Genomic DNA, 15938 nt, shown 5'->3' with positions numbered 1-15938 from the left:
GCGCAACTCTCGGATACATAAGCCTGCTCGTTGAGCTCGCTCTGAACAGATGGCATCGACGGGTCTGCAGGTAGCGACGAAGTAGCTCGTCCGCTGCCACTAGCGCAAGCGCCGCTTGCGTAGGCTTCGCTATTCGGCCGTTTGCTTGCTCCGGACGGTAGCGGGAGTGGAGGGGCGCTGACGACGTCCAAGGCCGCTTCGCCGCCCGTTCTCTTGCTTCCGGAGGATTTCAGATGCGTAGACGGTGGCCGTCGGATACCGAGCTCTCCTAAAAGTTCCCTGTACTCTCTTTCGATGATACGGTACCTTTGCCACTTGCTCATGACCTCCGTCTCCATGCTCACGACGGAGCGCTAAAGATCAGAGTGACGAACAATCAACAAACCTAACCGCTCAGAGCTACAGTTAAAAACGAAAAGAGGCCTAACAATGAAGATACTCACAGCGCACAAAAGCACAAACATCACAAAAAGGCGTTAAAACTGTGCATAAAAAAGACCTCCGGTTGCGAATTATTCGGTAATATATTAGGTCACTATCTTTAGTAAATAAAAAAAATAGTTGAGTTGTTTTTATTTTTAATTCACGGAGAAAATAAGTGGCCGCAGCGGCACGTCTTAGTAGAATGCGTCTAAAATACGGTCGTGCCGCACCTCCATATTTACCACCACTCGCTAATAACTGTTCAGGTCATATAGCCTCCTTGACTCGCTCATCCATCCACTCCAGTGAGAGCTACACTCTACTGTAGTTGCCGGAGCAAATGTAGTCACTGTCTGTAATTTATATTTTTTGTGATTTGTTTACAGCCTTTCTCGGCTTTGTGCCAGTGATCGATGCAGATCGAGGCTATTTTCTCTATTTAAGCGCTGATAGCTGGTAGAAAACTTGTCGTGAAATATTGTGTGGGCCTCGGGACAGACGGGGCATCAGCCCAACAGCCTTTACACAAAACTCAAGGCACAAAATGCGTGGTTCTAGCGTGGTCCTAAAGTGCGTGGGCTACCCCCACATTGACTGCTTTTCATATAATGTACTAGAATCCTTTACGTCAGGCTTTCAAATGAAGCACAGGTACTCCAAAACGGCAGCATGAGTACTGAGAAACGTACGCCGGCCTCATGTGACGCCGCTGATTATTCGTAATATAGTCCGAGGTGATGGCGGCCGTGCTAGACATCTTATCTTCCCGCATACACCTAACGGCTTGTGTGCGTCAAGTTGGCTCAGCATAGCACCTGCCTTGCGATTAATTGTGAATAAATTGGCTATACTGGAAGGCCGCTTTAATCGGTGCATTGAAAAGTAGAGAACGCTGCTACGCAGAAAGAATACATATGGAAATATACACCGATGATCAAAATTTGCCTTTTGTTGGATTTGTAATCGGTGAAATTAATTTGAGCGAATGAACAAGGGCTTCGGTGGAAGACCCCGGCCCCTGTCCGGCGAGCTTTAGCTCTACCGTACGGTAACTACGCCAATTCTTTTGCGAAAACGCTGAGTTGCGTGCAGCTACGCAGAACGACAACACCGAATGGGAGCAGCACATATGTTACATTTCAGGGCATGCGGTAGGGTTTTTTCTAGACAGCCCCGAAATATCTTCCCCTGATCAGCATCTCTGACAAACGTTTCCTGCTGGATAGGTGCCGCAGCGTTTCTTCTTTTTTTTCCTGCATTAAATGTGAGCTGAAGAGGCATTACTGCGAACCTAAAGCTTCTGAGTGACCGGCGCCGACCCGAACTCCATCGGTTTTGTCTATTGTCCATTCGGTGATTTCGTAGCAACAAAGTCAATTTATGCAATCGAATCTGACAATCGCGTGCTCAAACGAAAGTTGACGATCTGTCAGACAATACCCGGTTCTGCGTGATAAATGCAAAAAATGTTGGAAAGCCGATAGACGTTCCCGCTGATGAAGTTGAAGGTCACATGACCGCGCATGTCGAGATGATGAGCCGTACGTATGGGTTCAGAAACGTCTATCGTAACCTGGACATGGTCAGTGACTTTCAAATTCATCAGTATATCATGCCTCCAGACGGACTTTCCCATTGATGTCTGAGCTGGCACTCTCTTTGTTGTCACTGCCGTCATCAAACGCAGCCGTCAAACAAATGCTCAGCTAAGTCTTAGGGCTGAGACGGGACAAAAATTCTTGGCCGGTTTAAAATCCTAGCAGCCTCCATTCCCGGCCATACCAAACTTCACGTACATGGAGGAGCGCTTGCAAAGTCTTGTTATAGATCTACATTCTATTTCGCAGGTAGGTTTTATAGTGAACGAGACCTGGCTGAACATTTGTTCGGTGGCTGCGTTTGATGACGGTAGGGACAACAAAGATAATGCCAGCTCAGACATCAATGGGAACACATATATGCTAGGGCTCGACGAAAGTTCGTCTCCATGGTCAGGCATGATACTGATGAATTTGAAGGTCACTGACCATGTATGGGCCAAACTTTTCCCCTTCGAATCAGGTCACGATGCCTGAGATCCCTCTCTCGACTACTTCCGTCTATTGTGCTATATCTTGTCTAGCCGCAACCTCTGTACTAGAGTTTGTCTTGGAATTTATTGTAGTGTATTTATTTTATTGTGTTTAGTGAAAATGTCGTGAGCTGTACCTATATGCATTGCTGAATGCATATCATTACTGAGTGAGTTTATTGTGCGATGTTTTTTGCGTGTTGTTATTTTCCCGATACTGCTATGCTTTGAGAAAAAAATAAAACACGACGTTTATGATAAACACCACATTTGCTTAATCATGAACTCGCTTGCAGGCAAGCCTTGCGCTACTTCTAATAGTATTATGTAGATATACTTGCGAAAAATAGTTTAATATGGCTAAGGAGTTTTCCATGCAAAAACAAAGTTTTTTGGCTTTATTTGGGCTACTACGGAGGCCAGCTTGGCTACCTGTGCTTGGAGCTATCTGGCAACCCTTGCTGCCCGTCCGACCGCTCCGACGGATGCCATCTCTTTCTTTGTTCGGTCGTCGCTGTGTATACATCGTGTTTTCCCGTGATCTTCAAGCCCGCCACTTGCGTAAGTATTTACGCTTTTTTGTTAGTAGCTTCTTTTGTTTCCTCGTGAGCCTACTGTCATGAGTAGCAATAAGGGGAGAGGCGTCATTTGTTGCCCTGTTCTGTAATTGTACTATGTTATAGTCATGTGGGAGGCTAGCTTGCCACATGGGTTCGGACCGACATGTGCACCTTCAATTGTATGCCTTTTTCATGCACTTATTTTCTTAACGCTGCGTTGTATTGCTTCTGAGATGTGTCGCGAGACCTTCGTGCGAGAGGAACATGAGAATAGGGCGAGCGAGCTTGTGAAAAATCAGTTTACGCACTAATCTTTGTTTGCATCGCTTTACTCCTTGCAGCATGCCACCAAAACCGTTTGCGGTAGTGAAGTTCCCGATGGAGGACGACAGCTTGGCTGTCGTCCCTGTCGGGTGGCTGTCCCACGACTGGCAGCATTGCCACTGGCCGAAAAGGCGAGCCGCGGAGGTAATCCGCCTCGCTCGAGAGGAGGCGGACCCATCCGCCCCAGGGTGCGAGTGGTTCCGCTGCCCAGTCGCTGTCGTCACAACATGCAGTAAGTGGTTTTATTGCCGGGATAACGCTATGTGTGCAATTGTGAATTGTGGTGTCTAGCATCCCGAAGCGACGCATGGGCTGTGACGGGCGCTGTATTGAAGGGTCCCGGATTTTTTAACCGGCTTTAACGTGCGCCAACACTTCACAGCACACGGGCGCCTTTTGCTAGCCTGTCAAGTGACTAATCTTTTCAAAACTCGGAGGCTAATGAATGATGCACACATGCATTTGTGAGCTGATATCATTGCTTCATCTGCATCAAAAGCGATTGCCAGTCCAAATTCGCATGTGATCTCAAACACTGCAATGCCTTGTTTTATGGTGATATCCAGTTTTCCAGGTCACTGGACTCTACAGGTTTGAAAACATTTAGGACTGACTGTGCTTTGTTCTTGTCCAAGTTTATCGCTCGTGATTGAAAAGATATCTCTATCACATGGGCATTTCAATGACTTTCAAACCAATTGTCTACGACTCAGGAGATGAACACTAGTTGCTGCACAGTTAGCTGCAGCAGCAATTGAGTCAATATATGGCTTGCTCGTGACGTGACTTCTGCTCCTATCAAGCGCTGGCGGCCATGCCGCCAAACCACTCGATCCCAGACCGTCCGCCTTGCGTGGCCTGACTGCTCCTTAGATGCTTTGGATTATTTCCTTATCCTTTCAGGCGTGATGCTGCCTCCACAGGGGAATTGGCTATTCAATGCAGGCTATTACTTTGAACTTGCTGGATCGGTGCATGTGCGCTGCACAAAAAAGGTGGAAATGTGCGACAATATGCATGCATACATAGTGTGGCTGGGTTACGATGCAATGATAGATGATGATGTGGTCTGAAGTGACCCACAGGGATCGTGAACTATCTAGTTTACTCTTCCAGCTTTGTGACATTAGAAAGAATGGAAACCTCAAATCATTGGAGGTACAAAAATATTTCACGAGCTGCTGGTCGAGGATCCTGTCTGCAACGAGTCTACGATACCTAAAGCTCGGCCTCAGCATGCTGTCCTTTCTGCCGTTGTTGCTGGCTGTGGCCGTGGTGATGAACCACTTTGCCTAGTGCTGTAGCCAAGGTATATGCAGTGACGCAGGGCCCAGTCTGTGTTTGGGTTGTCAAACAAGTCAGATGGCTTCGCTCGAAACAAAAACATTCACTTCTTCAGGGTGTAGTCCTTGCTCACCATAGCTTTGCAGACATTAAGTTCACGACCCAAACCTCTTATCTGTCACAAAGTGCACTCTGTACTCTTGTAAATTGAGACTCTTGGGGTCCAAATTGTCTTGCTTAGTCCGAGCCAGCCACAACCTGCAGCTCTTTGTGCTCTGGGATCTTGGAGTTCTTGTGCTAAGTTCATGTTAGTCTGCTTCTTCTTGTGCCTGTACCTGTCGCTATGATTGGAGCCACTGAGGATAATGCACAAAACCATAGTGAAGCTGCGGATGGACGGGAATCAACTCTGTGTGAGCAAACAGAGGCAGCGGTAAGCTAGAGGCAGTCTGGCAGTGGTTCAGCACAGCATGGCCGCCTGGCAACCGATGGGCACTGAATGCGACATGCGGGCCATGTATAATGTATTGAGACAGTGAAGCAGCACGAAACTTGGTGGTGATTTCGAAGGCCTTCAAGAGCGGCAGTGTGCGCTCTTGAATTTGGAAATCAGAGCCTTATAATTGGCGAATAATTGCTGATGTTTAAAAATATTCAGTTGAACCTTGCTGTAACGAAGGAAACCCCAAAATGTCTGTTTTAGCCGTTCCATTTTTATGGCAGTCATCGACCTTTGTTGCAAATGGATTTCATGCTAACAAGCTTATCTACTACAATGTTTTGCTAATGTGCATGAAATTTGACTCCACATTGCAGTGGCACTGTGAACTAGTCGAAGAAAGATAGGTGTACAGAATCGGGTGGTTTGCTTTGTCACTTGAAGGCTCCACTGGTACTTTCTTGCATCACTTTTGCTGTGACAATATATATTTGTAACGCTGTTCCACGAATTGCTTGAAAGTAATGAGATAGAAGAGCTGCTGATATCATTATAAAATTTTTCTGCTGCCAGCAAGCAGCACAGAGAAATCATACAAACAGGAGGATGTCTCTCTGCATTGCAACATTTGCTGCACCATGACAGTGCAGTTATCAGGAACCCAGTCTATATAATAATGTTCAATTATCGAGTGATTTCTTCTGTAGGGTTATATGCTAAACTGACGGGACCAAAATATGCTTCACTTCTAATTAACTGGAAATTCCAATTAAGCGGCTTAAAAATATCGGGAGTCAACTGTATAAATTATTTAGCGGTTTTAGGCGAATAATACGCAGTTATCTGTGTATACACTGATGTCTACCGCATCATTTGAAAGTGCGCACCAACAAGCTGTGGTGTCAGTCGATGCATGCGCATGTACCTGTTAGTTTTAAGTAAGCAAAAGCATTGGGCACACAAGACAGGGGCAGATTTGAAACCAAAATTACTGCACGTGGTTGGTGATCAGTCATTAAAAGCCTTACAAAAAATTAACACAGATTTTGTCTTTTATACACAGATAGCTTAGTGTGTCACCAGTGTGCGTTGCGGGAGCTTTCAACACACACAAGTGCCTGCCTCATGCCCTAATTTAAGTAGATCAACTGAATATGTCAGCCTTGCCAACGCTTGCCTGTTTCTTGCAGAGCCCACATGAGAACGGCTAGCTGTCTTCCCACAGGCCTAATCGCCTGCATGTAGTCATAATGACCAGGCAGTGGAAAGCTTCTGTGAAATGTAGAATTGGCAATGGGGAAAGTAAAAATGCAGTATTCTGTACTAATGGGAGGCTTCAGTGCCAATGTTGGCAAAAAGCAGGCTGGAGACCAGGCAGTATATGAATATGGCATTGGCACTAGGAATAGCAGAAGGTAGGTATTGAGTTCGCTGAACGCAATAACTTGAGAATCATGAATACTTTCTTCAGAAAACGGAAGAGCCGAAAGTGGACATCGAAAAGCCCTAACGAGGAGACTAAAAATAAAATTGACTTCAAACTGTGTTCTAACCCTGGCATTGTGCAGCATGTGGAAGTAATCAGAAAGGTGTGATGCAGTGACCACAGATTGGTAAGGTCTCAAATTTGTCTGGACTTGAAGAGGGAACGGAAAAGACTAGTAAAGAAGTCCATCAACAAATTAGCGGTAAGAGGGGAGGTAGAATAATTCAGGATTTCGCTACAGAACACATATTCAGCTTTAACCGAGGAAGACAACCTCAGTGTAGACGCAGTGAACAATAAAATTTCAGAGATATTACCGAGTGCAGTGAAGAAGTAGTTCAGGGGGAGGAGTGCAGGGAAGAAGTTCTTTACCAGTAAACTATCCAAGCAGATGAAAGATTTGATTAAGACATGAGAAAGTGTGAAAGCCTCCAACCCAACAGACAAGATAGAACTGGCAGAGCTATCAAAGCTGATCAACAGGCGTAAAGTATACGACATAAGGAAGTATAATATGGAGACAATCGAGCATTCTTAAAGAACTGTGGCAGCCTGGAAGCAGTGACAAGAAGATTAGGCGTAGGCAGAGATCAGATATATAGGCGCTTAGGGACAATTAAGGGGGCAATGTCATTACTAATATGGACAAGTTTGTCAAAGTAGCAGAGCAGTTCTATACTGACCTATACATTATTCAGAGTAGTGAGGACAATGAGATTGGCAGTAGAGAAGAGCAATCAAACGTTCTGCCAGTAACGAAGACCGAGGTTAAGAAAGCTTTAGAAGCTATGAAAAAGGGGAAAGCAGCTGCGTAGGACGCGGTAACTACAGATTTGTTGAAGGATGGTGGGGCTATTGTGCTAGAAAAACTGGCCACCCTGTATAAGCAGTGCCTCTTGGCATCGACGGTACCGCAGTGAAACTGCCCACATTCAGGGCCACTGCACAGAATGCCTCCACGACAAAGTAGTCCGTTGTTAAAAGTTCTTTCAGCGCAAGCTAGAAGCTAATCACAGGAAAAACTTATAAGGTCTGTATTCTAGAATTTTGGTGCCTGGCTGGTTTCATAATTCAATATAGTTGCATTATCGTTTACCACCTTCCAGCCTAGCAGGAAATAAACCACATATGCAGCAAAGGCCACCGATGCTACCACAGAGGCTGTGTGCTTGGCCACCAAGGTCACATGATAATCTACATCCCTTCCCTACATTTCCTTTCATAGCCCACAGGCTGCTTCAAGATGCCTACTGTAAAGTGTTTGTGTTTGCAATAGCCAGGAATTATTGCATTAAAAGTAATATCCAGGAATTGTTGCATTAAATGTTTGCCTTATTTTCATGTGAAGCAGCAATTTTAGTGTGGACTGCACTTGAGTTGGGTGTTTGATCTCTAACCTTTTGCAGGATCATACAAGAATGCAGAGAAAAAAGCTAAGAAATAGGAGATGAGCTCTGCAGTGGAAAGCTCTGCAATTTCTGGTAAGTGGAAAATCCTAAATTTTTAAACATTAGTAAAATTAATGCATATTCAAAATATGCACGCATTTTTCTGTTTTAGGCAATGAAGGTCCGGATGGGCCTGACGTCCGGCTGCCATCGCCACCACCCCGGCTGCCATCGCCACCACCCCGGCTGCCATCGCCACCACCCCGGCTCCCGTCGCCACCACCCCAGCTGCCATCGCCACCCCGGCTGATATCACCACCCTGTAAGCCTTTATCTGTGTTTAGCCTTTAGATTTGCATTGTTTCAGTTATGGCTTAGTGAATTTATGGTAATATCACATAGGAGAAAGGGGGGACACCCACCCTCTAGCCGTGCCTGCTTTTTATTGATCGCAAAAAATGCATATGGGTGACTCATGAATTTGAGCTCAATTAAGACCCTGTTGCAAAACTGCATTAAGTCTGCTTTCCTGCATAGCAAAAACCCCTTTACCACAGAGTCCATGCGAGTCCTTGAAAACCTTTCAAGAGGGAGAAGTTATTTTCAAGGGCTGAAGAACAATTTGAGGTGAAGGCAACGGAACAGATTCTTTCAGTTGTCAACACGTGTGCCCTATCCTTAGACGATGTCATGGCCAATTGATACAGTGTTAGGTGGTAGCTTTAGAGATCACTTCTTGGTTTTTATCGTTGTTACAATGTTCTTTTTGGTGCCTTTAAAATCACCAGTCACACCTGTGTAGGCATGCGCTGTACCCTCAGAAGACTGAAGCATGCGGTGATTGATGTCAGACGTTCTTTCTGAGAAAAATGTACCCGGGCGTTGTTTACGGCGTCCCGTGTTCCGAATGTGACAGTGTCTACATTGGCGAGACTGGCAATTTTAAAAGGCACCTAAAAAAACATTGCAACGATAGGTTTGCCGAGAAGAGCAATTGTAGTGAGGTACTGTAAAAATTGAGTCATGAAGTTTAGCATTTCATTGTTTTCAAGCAAAGGATGGAAGGTAGAATATAGTTTTTGTACTGAAAATTTAAAAGTGCACAGAAGACAGGGACAAGAGGACTGGATGGGACAAACGCTGCTCACAACTGGGTTTATAAACATTTTTCATTAACAGCCCACCTTTGAAGTCATAGTCAGCATTGACTTGCACAATGTAACTGCCAAAGGCAGGAGAGAATTTTAAAATTGTAATTCATCAGAATGTAATCAATTGCCAGCAGAATAAGCAAGGCTAATCCCACCTGTAGCATGCAACTCAACTCTGCGGTTCTCTCATTCAAGTTGTTCTTGTGCTTTCAAATTTGCAGCATGATACCAGCTGGGGCAGCATACAGCTTCGTTAAGGCTTTTTGTGTTTTTGAGGGTCCGCCAGAATAAAGGAGCAGTTTAAATTACTAAATCTGGTAGAATGAGATGACACCCTGAACAAGCATGGTCTTAATGAATGGGAGCTCATAAATGCTTAATGCTAATTCTGTACGAGGCAGTTACGGTGTATATATATGTATCCTTTCAGCAGAAGTGCTGATGTAGCATTTTGGCATTATCTGTGTAGCATTACCTGTTTTATACTGAGTAATTTTTCCGTTCTTCCTGCATCAACACTAATGCTTCATGTTCGTGTCCAACTTCAGCCCTGCTTAGCAGCCACTCAATGGAGGCGGCCACACCAGCTGGTGCAAATTGCACTGCGGGCTGCCCGGCTGGTTCGGCCTCCACTGCAGGTGACCTTGAGGATGTGGAGGAAGCAACTAGCGATCGTAAGGCTTTTCGCTTTCTTTACTTGTATATGAAGAGCCTGAAAAGACGAGAATGCAGTGAGAGGATAGGATGAGAATCTATTTTTTTGAAGTATGAGCCTAAACAGGCCTTGGTAGAAGTTCTGTTTTGCCTTAAAGGAGGCCTAGTTGGTGGATATTTCAAAACGTGTGCTTTGAAAACGACCACTGTTTGTATAAATATGCCTGCTGCAAGTAATTCTTAATAGAAGTACTGAACCTAAGCGGTGATAAAATTTGCTACTTGACACTTCCACAGCTCTATCTCATTCCTACTAACTAGTTGCAGTGTGTTTTCCCGGCGAGTAGCAGTTTGTTTCCTTTAATTTCTTTTTTTGGTTCTGGATTGTGGTTTTGGTTCTGTTATTGTTGTTTCCCTTGGCCTATGCCACTAGAAAGCCACAACCTTTTAAAGACGGACCAATAGAAATAAAACAAACATTACAGATTGTGGCTCAGGACTGCAAAGTGGTCACTGTACTCTATACAGTTTCTCTAGTTTTTGTGCATATATTTTTTATGTGCCCAGCCTGCTGTGCTTCCTCACTACTACTGGCAGCTGTTGTCACAATGGAAGAATACACTTATGGCTGTTTCCATCCTTGCCATGATGTGACGGCAATCAAAATGGCAACCAAGCTGAATAGAAAACTGGTGGTACATAGAAGGAACAGTATTCAGAGCAGCTATTTTTAACTAAGGCATTGTCAGTGCATGGTGCATTTTTGATATATAGATCTGCAAGGGATAGAGCAGCTGTGCCTTGTGGTGGAATCAATGGCAATTTAGTAGCTTAATGCAGAGCATGTTGACGCCCAGTGTTGGTTTACATTACCATCATCGATGCTGCAGTCCCACAGGGTGTTAATTGTTCTGACGTCCAGTGAAATCTTCCACAGCAGTTCATCATCCTGCAGAATCTCGCACTTCACAAACAACCTCACCATGACATCGTGTAGAACAGCCACAAATATGTTCCCTCGAGGCATCCACCACATTTGCATTACCCGTCCTGATATGTCAAACTTGCGGCCAGGTGCGCAGTTGTTCTCTGAAGGATGACAGCCATCTTGAACATATTCGTGAAGAAGCACCGAATGCTTAAGGGGCATTCACTCTTGGACACTCGGCGGAGAGGGCAAGCGAAATCCTCTGCCACCGAAAAAGCTGCATCGTTCACACTTCCCAACCACCTCGTCTGCGCTCATCGTCTGTGTGTCGTCTGCTCAAGGCGTACACAGATATGGCAAGAGGTTAATCCATGCTGTCTACGTACAATAACTGTATGCACGCTTACTTACGCTAAATGCAGCTATTTTGCCAGACGTTACGCCATTTCTAGCATTGTCGCTTTTAAATACATAAGATTAGCCTAGTGGCGCCATCTGGTGGTTACTCTCAAGCCTTTTTAAAAAAGGAAAGGATCGTCACCTAAAATAAAAAAAGAACACATTTATCACTCACACTTTTTTTATGGGTGAGATGAGACAAAGCGAAAGAGCGCTGGCGCTTTTATGGGCATTGAACGCGCTCAAACAGGCAGTAACAGCGACGAATTCAGTCCCAAACGAGGCGTCCCGCACCGAAGGGCGTCGCCATGTTTGTTGCCGAACTTCGTACTCTCCTTCCTATTGGCTGACGGGATTCGGCGGATTTTTTTCCGGTGGCAGAATTCGGTCCTGGACCGATCAGGCTTACCGCTTGGTATTTCGGCGCAATCTCTGCCGCGGCAGCAGATTCCGCTCGTTCTCTCTGCCGAATGTCCACCAAGTGTGAACGCGCCATTACTTGGCCCTGAGCACAATTGATGAAGCACCGCATTACAAACTGGTAAAATATGTAGCCAGGAGACATTACATGCATCAAACAGCCACAGAGAAACTGTGTGCGTGGCATCAGCTCTTTTGTCAGCTGCAGAAGAACCAACAACAGAGTGAGCTGGTGCATCAGTGAAGAACCAAAAACAGCGCTCGCCCATCTTCTAGTCTGTCTTTATGGCGCTGTTTTTAGGTTTTCATCAGGTACCGGCACTCCCTGCAAGCGTTGCTGTTCTGAGTGGCAGTTCCACTGCAATTGGAACAGTGCCCCTTTCATCAACTATCAACACTCCCAAGAGTGCTGAGCATACAGCTAAAAGTAGAAAGGAAAACGAAAAATCGTTCTCAAGAACCATGCAGAAAATTCTGGGCAGAGCTGTGGAGCAAACATAAAATTTCATTTACCGCATCATCCCTGATGCTAGTTTGTCTCCCCTTTATTTATGGTGCCATGCTCTGATTTTCGATTGCAAGCCAACACCCGCATTTCGGATTTTCAAATTTGAAAACAATAGGTCGACTTGCAAGCGTGTAAATGCAGTATATTGCTCTTATTGTGTCCTTGAGGTGTAAATATATACATCTGCTGTGAAAGCCTGCCCTCAATGGAAACCTTGCTCGTTTCAGCGACAATGCTCAAGGTGCTGCGGCTGCTGCTAGAAATACGGCAGCAGCAGCGGGAAATCCTGCAGAGGGTGAGCCGGCTGGAGCAAGCTCGGCAAGAGCCGAGGACACGGTCGCCGTCTCCTCCTGTGAGCTCCCTCCCGCCACTGTGCCCTCAGCTGCCAGCCTTCAGTATTGAAGATTTTGAGGCGGCAGAAGCTGCTGTCAGAGATGACAGAGTAGCAGCTGCCCTGGTAATTTAATTTTTCATTCAATGTTTTATTACAGTAGTCTGTTGGGTGCTTAATATATATAGTTGAGATATTTATTGAAAAATCTGAGCCCCAGAAGTAGATGCTTGCCATGCCTAAGCCATAATCATGCTGTTCTTGTATAAGTTTTCAGCTAATATAGTGGGAATGGATGAATTTTGAAAAGTCCGCACATAGTAGGGTTACTGTGACATTGTTAATAGTCTGTTTTATTACAACTGAAAATTCCGGAAACACTCGCGCCCACTTATACCGAACATGACAGTTGCATAGATTACTTTATACTAAGTCTAATTCCTGTATTACAGTGAAAAATCCAAACTCTCGTACAGAATTAACATTTGTTTCTTTTTTATTCGAAATAAGTGCCTTAATTGTTTTTGCTTCTTCTACAATCGAAAGGAATGCATTGTTTCTGTTCCTTCTAAAATCGGATTGAACGTTTCTTCAAAATAGACCCTATTTAATGCACTTTATAAGCTCCCAAGCGCAGCCGTGTGCTCCTTATCAAGATCCTTGGCTATAAGCTGACTGCAGGCACTATGCAATTAATCCCCATTGCCGCTTTCACGGCAGCTAGTGGTAGGTCAGGCCTGTTGTCATTAGCTTCCTACTAGTTCAGTGCTTGTAGTTCACATGGCATATTCGTTTAAAAGCATCAACTATAGGGTTCATGACCTCTGCAACAAAGCACACAAGATGGTACAAAGGAAAGAAATTAACACGGACAGCACAGCTGTATCGGGGTATATAGCACAATTTCAGCTGATGGAAAAGGTGCGAAGGAAACAGGGCGAGAATTAACAAGAGTAATTAACATTTTGATTAGTAATTATATGCTGTCATTGACATATAGCACATTCTTGGCCACATGAGCAAGTTCTTCACTGATACTGATGGGGTACTAAGGCAAGGTTTACCTGCTTGGATATATGAGGGTGCAACTCTGATGATTCAGACGAAAATCTCTGTTACCTTGAAGTTTGAATTACAGAGTACTGTATCTGTGCTGCTAACAATGCTTTCAAGAGATATTTTAAGGCTGTCTTGATTTATTTAATCACAGGACTATGTTATGCTCTACTATACTATTTGTGGCACATTCCATCAAAGTATTGAGCCTCATGAAGCTAGTGTAGTGTAATGTTAAGTCTATTTTTTGGTATGTATTTTGTTCACAAAGTTTGGCTGAGTTAAGGTGGCACACAAATTATTTTAATTATTGGTTTGAGACGATTGACTGGGAGTGCTGTTTCGGAGCTAATTTTTTACATTATTCGTTGTTTTCCAATTAAGGAGACAGCTTTGATCAGTCTTTTGCCTGGCTATTGCTTTTTATGCCTTTCATTAATTGAAGTGCAGTACTCCACTCCAACCAGGACAGTTTCAAGAACCATAGATGCTAATTTTAGTTGCATATTTTCCCTGTAGTGATGCATAAGACATGAATCACCGTGGAGTATTCCCTTACGAGTGCTAAACAATTTAATATTGAACTTCTTGATGCTGTTACGGTGGTCAAATGGTAAGAAGTGTTTCACATGAGGTGTAAAAAAAACACTATAATTGCTGCTGTGTTGTAGCAGGTATACTACGATTACTTTCGAAGTCACACCGTTGTCTTTGCTATTGCGTTCTACAAGTTAAGTGGTTATAGAATGTGATTTTTCATGTGAAATAACCGTTGGGCAACTGCAAATTTTTCCTTTCAGAAGAAGCAGCTTCTCCGCCTAGGCGGAAACAATTTAAAGGAGGTGGCGGCGAATGTCATGGGTGCTGTGATGGGGGTGGCTGTACAGAGACTATTCAGCCTGCGGGGGAGGAAAGGAAAACGGCCATTCGTTGGCACAAAGCTGTGCAGGGTGGCAACAGGTATACCTGATTTTGAATTGCTGTAGCTTTTAATTTAGAAATATTGAGATTCCTGCTTTTAAACATGTACAAGTTTTTCCAAGCTATTTTCTTGCTGTATCTTACTGTAATTTTTTATAACAGCTGATGAATATTCTGTTGCTGTGTTTATGTGATTAGTTTGGGGGTCTTAGTCATAAAACTCCATAAAGAAGCAGCAGATGCCCTCAATCAAACCAATCATTTCCATTTGTCATATTGTAATCCGTTGTCATGAACTTCCCTGCAATGGCCACTTTGACGTTGACTGCAGTGCCTTCATGATAGCTCATTTTTTTGCATTTCACTACTGCACAGTACTTGTGTTGTTTGTTGGGATACCTTGCGTGTCAGTAACGTGTGGTTTTTCTGTGTCAAATCATGAACTTGGATTTCCATATGCTTGCAGGAAGTGTATCGTTTTAAAAGTTGCATTTCTTGGTCTTAATGCACACTCACCTTGCACAGATGCCATCTGCGAGAGGCAGGGTGTCGACATCCTGGCAGCACAGGGTTTTATTGGCAGGTGGCTGCCCGGTGCGTGCGACCGAGGGGGCGGCCGAAAGAGGCGCTATGCCCAAGCTTTAGAGCCTCCTGAGTCTCACGCTCAAGCGCCACCTGCTAACCCCTGTGCTGGGTCAGCACCCTGCCCAGGCGCGCCGTCAGCCTCCTGCCCTGCAACCCCTCCAGGCATGGCCATCCTGTCCCCCTCAGGGGTCCACCCAAGCTCTGCCCCCCCCACAGCCTCCTCCTCACGCCCAGCCACCCTCCACCCAAGCTCTGCCCCTTCCCCTGCCCCCCCCCCCACAGCCTCCTCGTCACGCCCAGCCACCCCACGTAGCACCCTTGCCACATGGGTTATTGCCCCACGGGCACATGAGAAATAAAAAAACATTTTTCTGAAATTCCTGTTTGCTTGTTTCATTTGGTAGCTGCTGGACATTAAGTAAAAAATGTGCATGAAATATTGTTTGCAAATCAAAATACATACGCAATGAAAATACTGCATGCAGTTTTGAAATTTTAATGGGAGTTCGAACCAATTGCATATATATACAGCGAGAAGTCGCACGGTATTGAAAGCCACGGACGGGACCTCTAAATGCATGCGATAATTCTGCACTGGTCTCGGAAAATAATAGAAATGCCTAGAGGTAGCCAAGATATGCCGGTATCCGAAAGGCCACTATTCGGCCATATTGGGGCCACTATTCGGCCATATTGGAGCCACTATTCGGCCATATTGGAGCCACTATTCGGCCATATTGGAGCCACTATTCGGCCATACTGGAGCCATATTGGGCCCTATATTGGCAGTGATGTTTGGGCCATTCTTGGCATTCAGATTGGCTGAACATCGGCCCAATCTTGGCGGGAATGTTGGGCCATGCTTGGAAAGAGTTGCGATTTGCCTAAATGCCAATGAAGGGCCGATATTCGCGCCAATTTTCGCCAATGATATGCCAACGGTGGCCCGATATTGGCGTGCTGCTTGGGAAGTTCTTGCAAAGAAGAGTCAGTTCTTGCGACAAAGAGTC

The 15938-nt window shown here is 44.9% G+C and overlaps 1 protein-coding gene across 1 annotated transcript; it reads left to right on the top strand.

Annotated features, from left to right (window-relative positions):
• Window positions 1-2574: 2574 nt before the first annotated feature.
• Window positions 2575-15287, top strand: LOC144121207 (uncharacterized). Its single transcript, XM_077654293.1, has 8 exons — window positions 2575-3055; window positions 3396-3610; window positions 7994-8068; window positions 8148-8297; window positions 9675-9800; window positions 12263-12492; window positions 14223-14382; window positions 14869-15287. The coding sequence occupies exons 3-8, from the start codon at window positions 8035-8037 to the stop codon at window positions 15285-15287; spliced, it is 1119 nt and encodes a 372-aa protein (XP_077510419.1). The 5' UTR covers window positions 2575-3055; window positions 3396-3610; window positions 7994-8034.
• Window positions 15288-15938: the final 651 nt, after the last annotated feature.

Source organism: Amblyomma americanum, chromosome 1 (assembly GCF_052857255.1).
Source record: "Amblyomma americanum isolate KBUSLIRL-KWMA chromosome 1, ASM5285725v1, whole genome shotgun sequence".
NCBI classification, from domain to species: Eukaryota; Metazoa; Arthropoda; class Arachnida; order Ixodida; family Ixodidae; genus Amblyomma; species Amblyomma americanum.
This window is presented reverse-complemented; position numbering and strand designations above follow the sequence as displayed.

What these genes read in the sequence shown, in the direction of transcription:
- LOC144121207 (XM_077654293.1), top strand. Translation starts at nt 8,035, where the DNA reads ATGAGCTCTGCAGTGGAAAGCTCTGCAATTTCTG. An exon ending in CCGGCTGATATCACCACCCT is followed by an intron (nt 8,298 to 9,674) that starts GTAAGCCTTTAT and finishes GTCCAACTTCAG; the next exon opens with CCCTGCTTAGCAGCCACTCA. An exon ending in GGAGGAAGCAACTAGCGATC is followed by an intron (nt 9,801 to 12,262) that starts GTAAGGCTTTTC and finishes TGCTCGTTTCAG; the next exon opens with CGACAATGCTCAAGGTGCTG.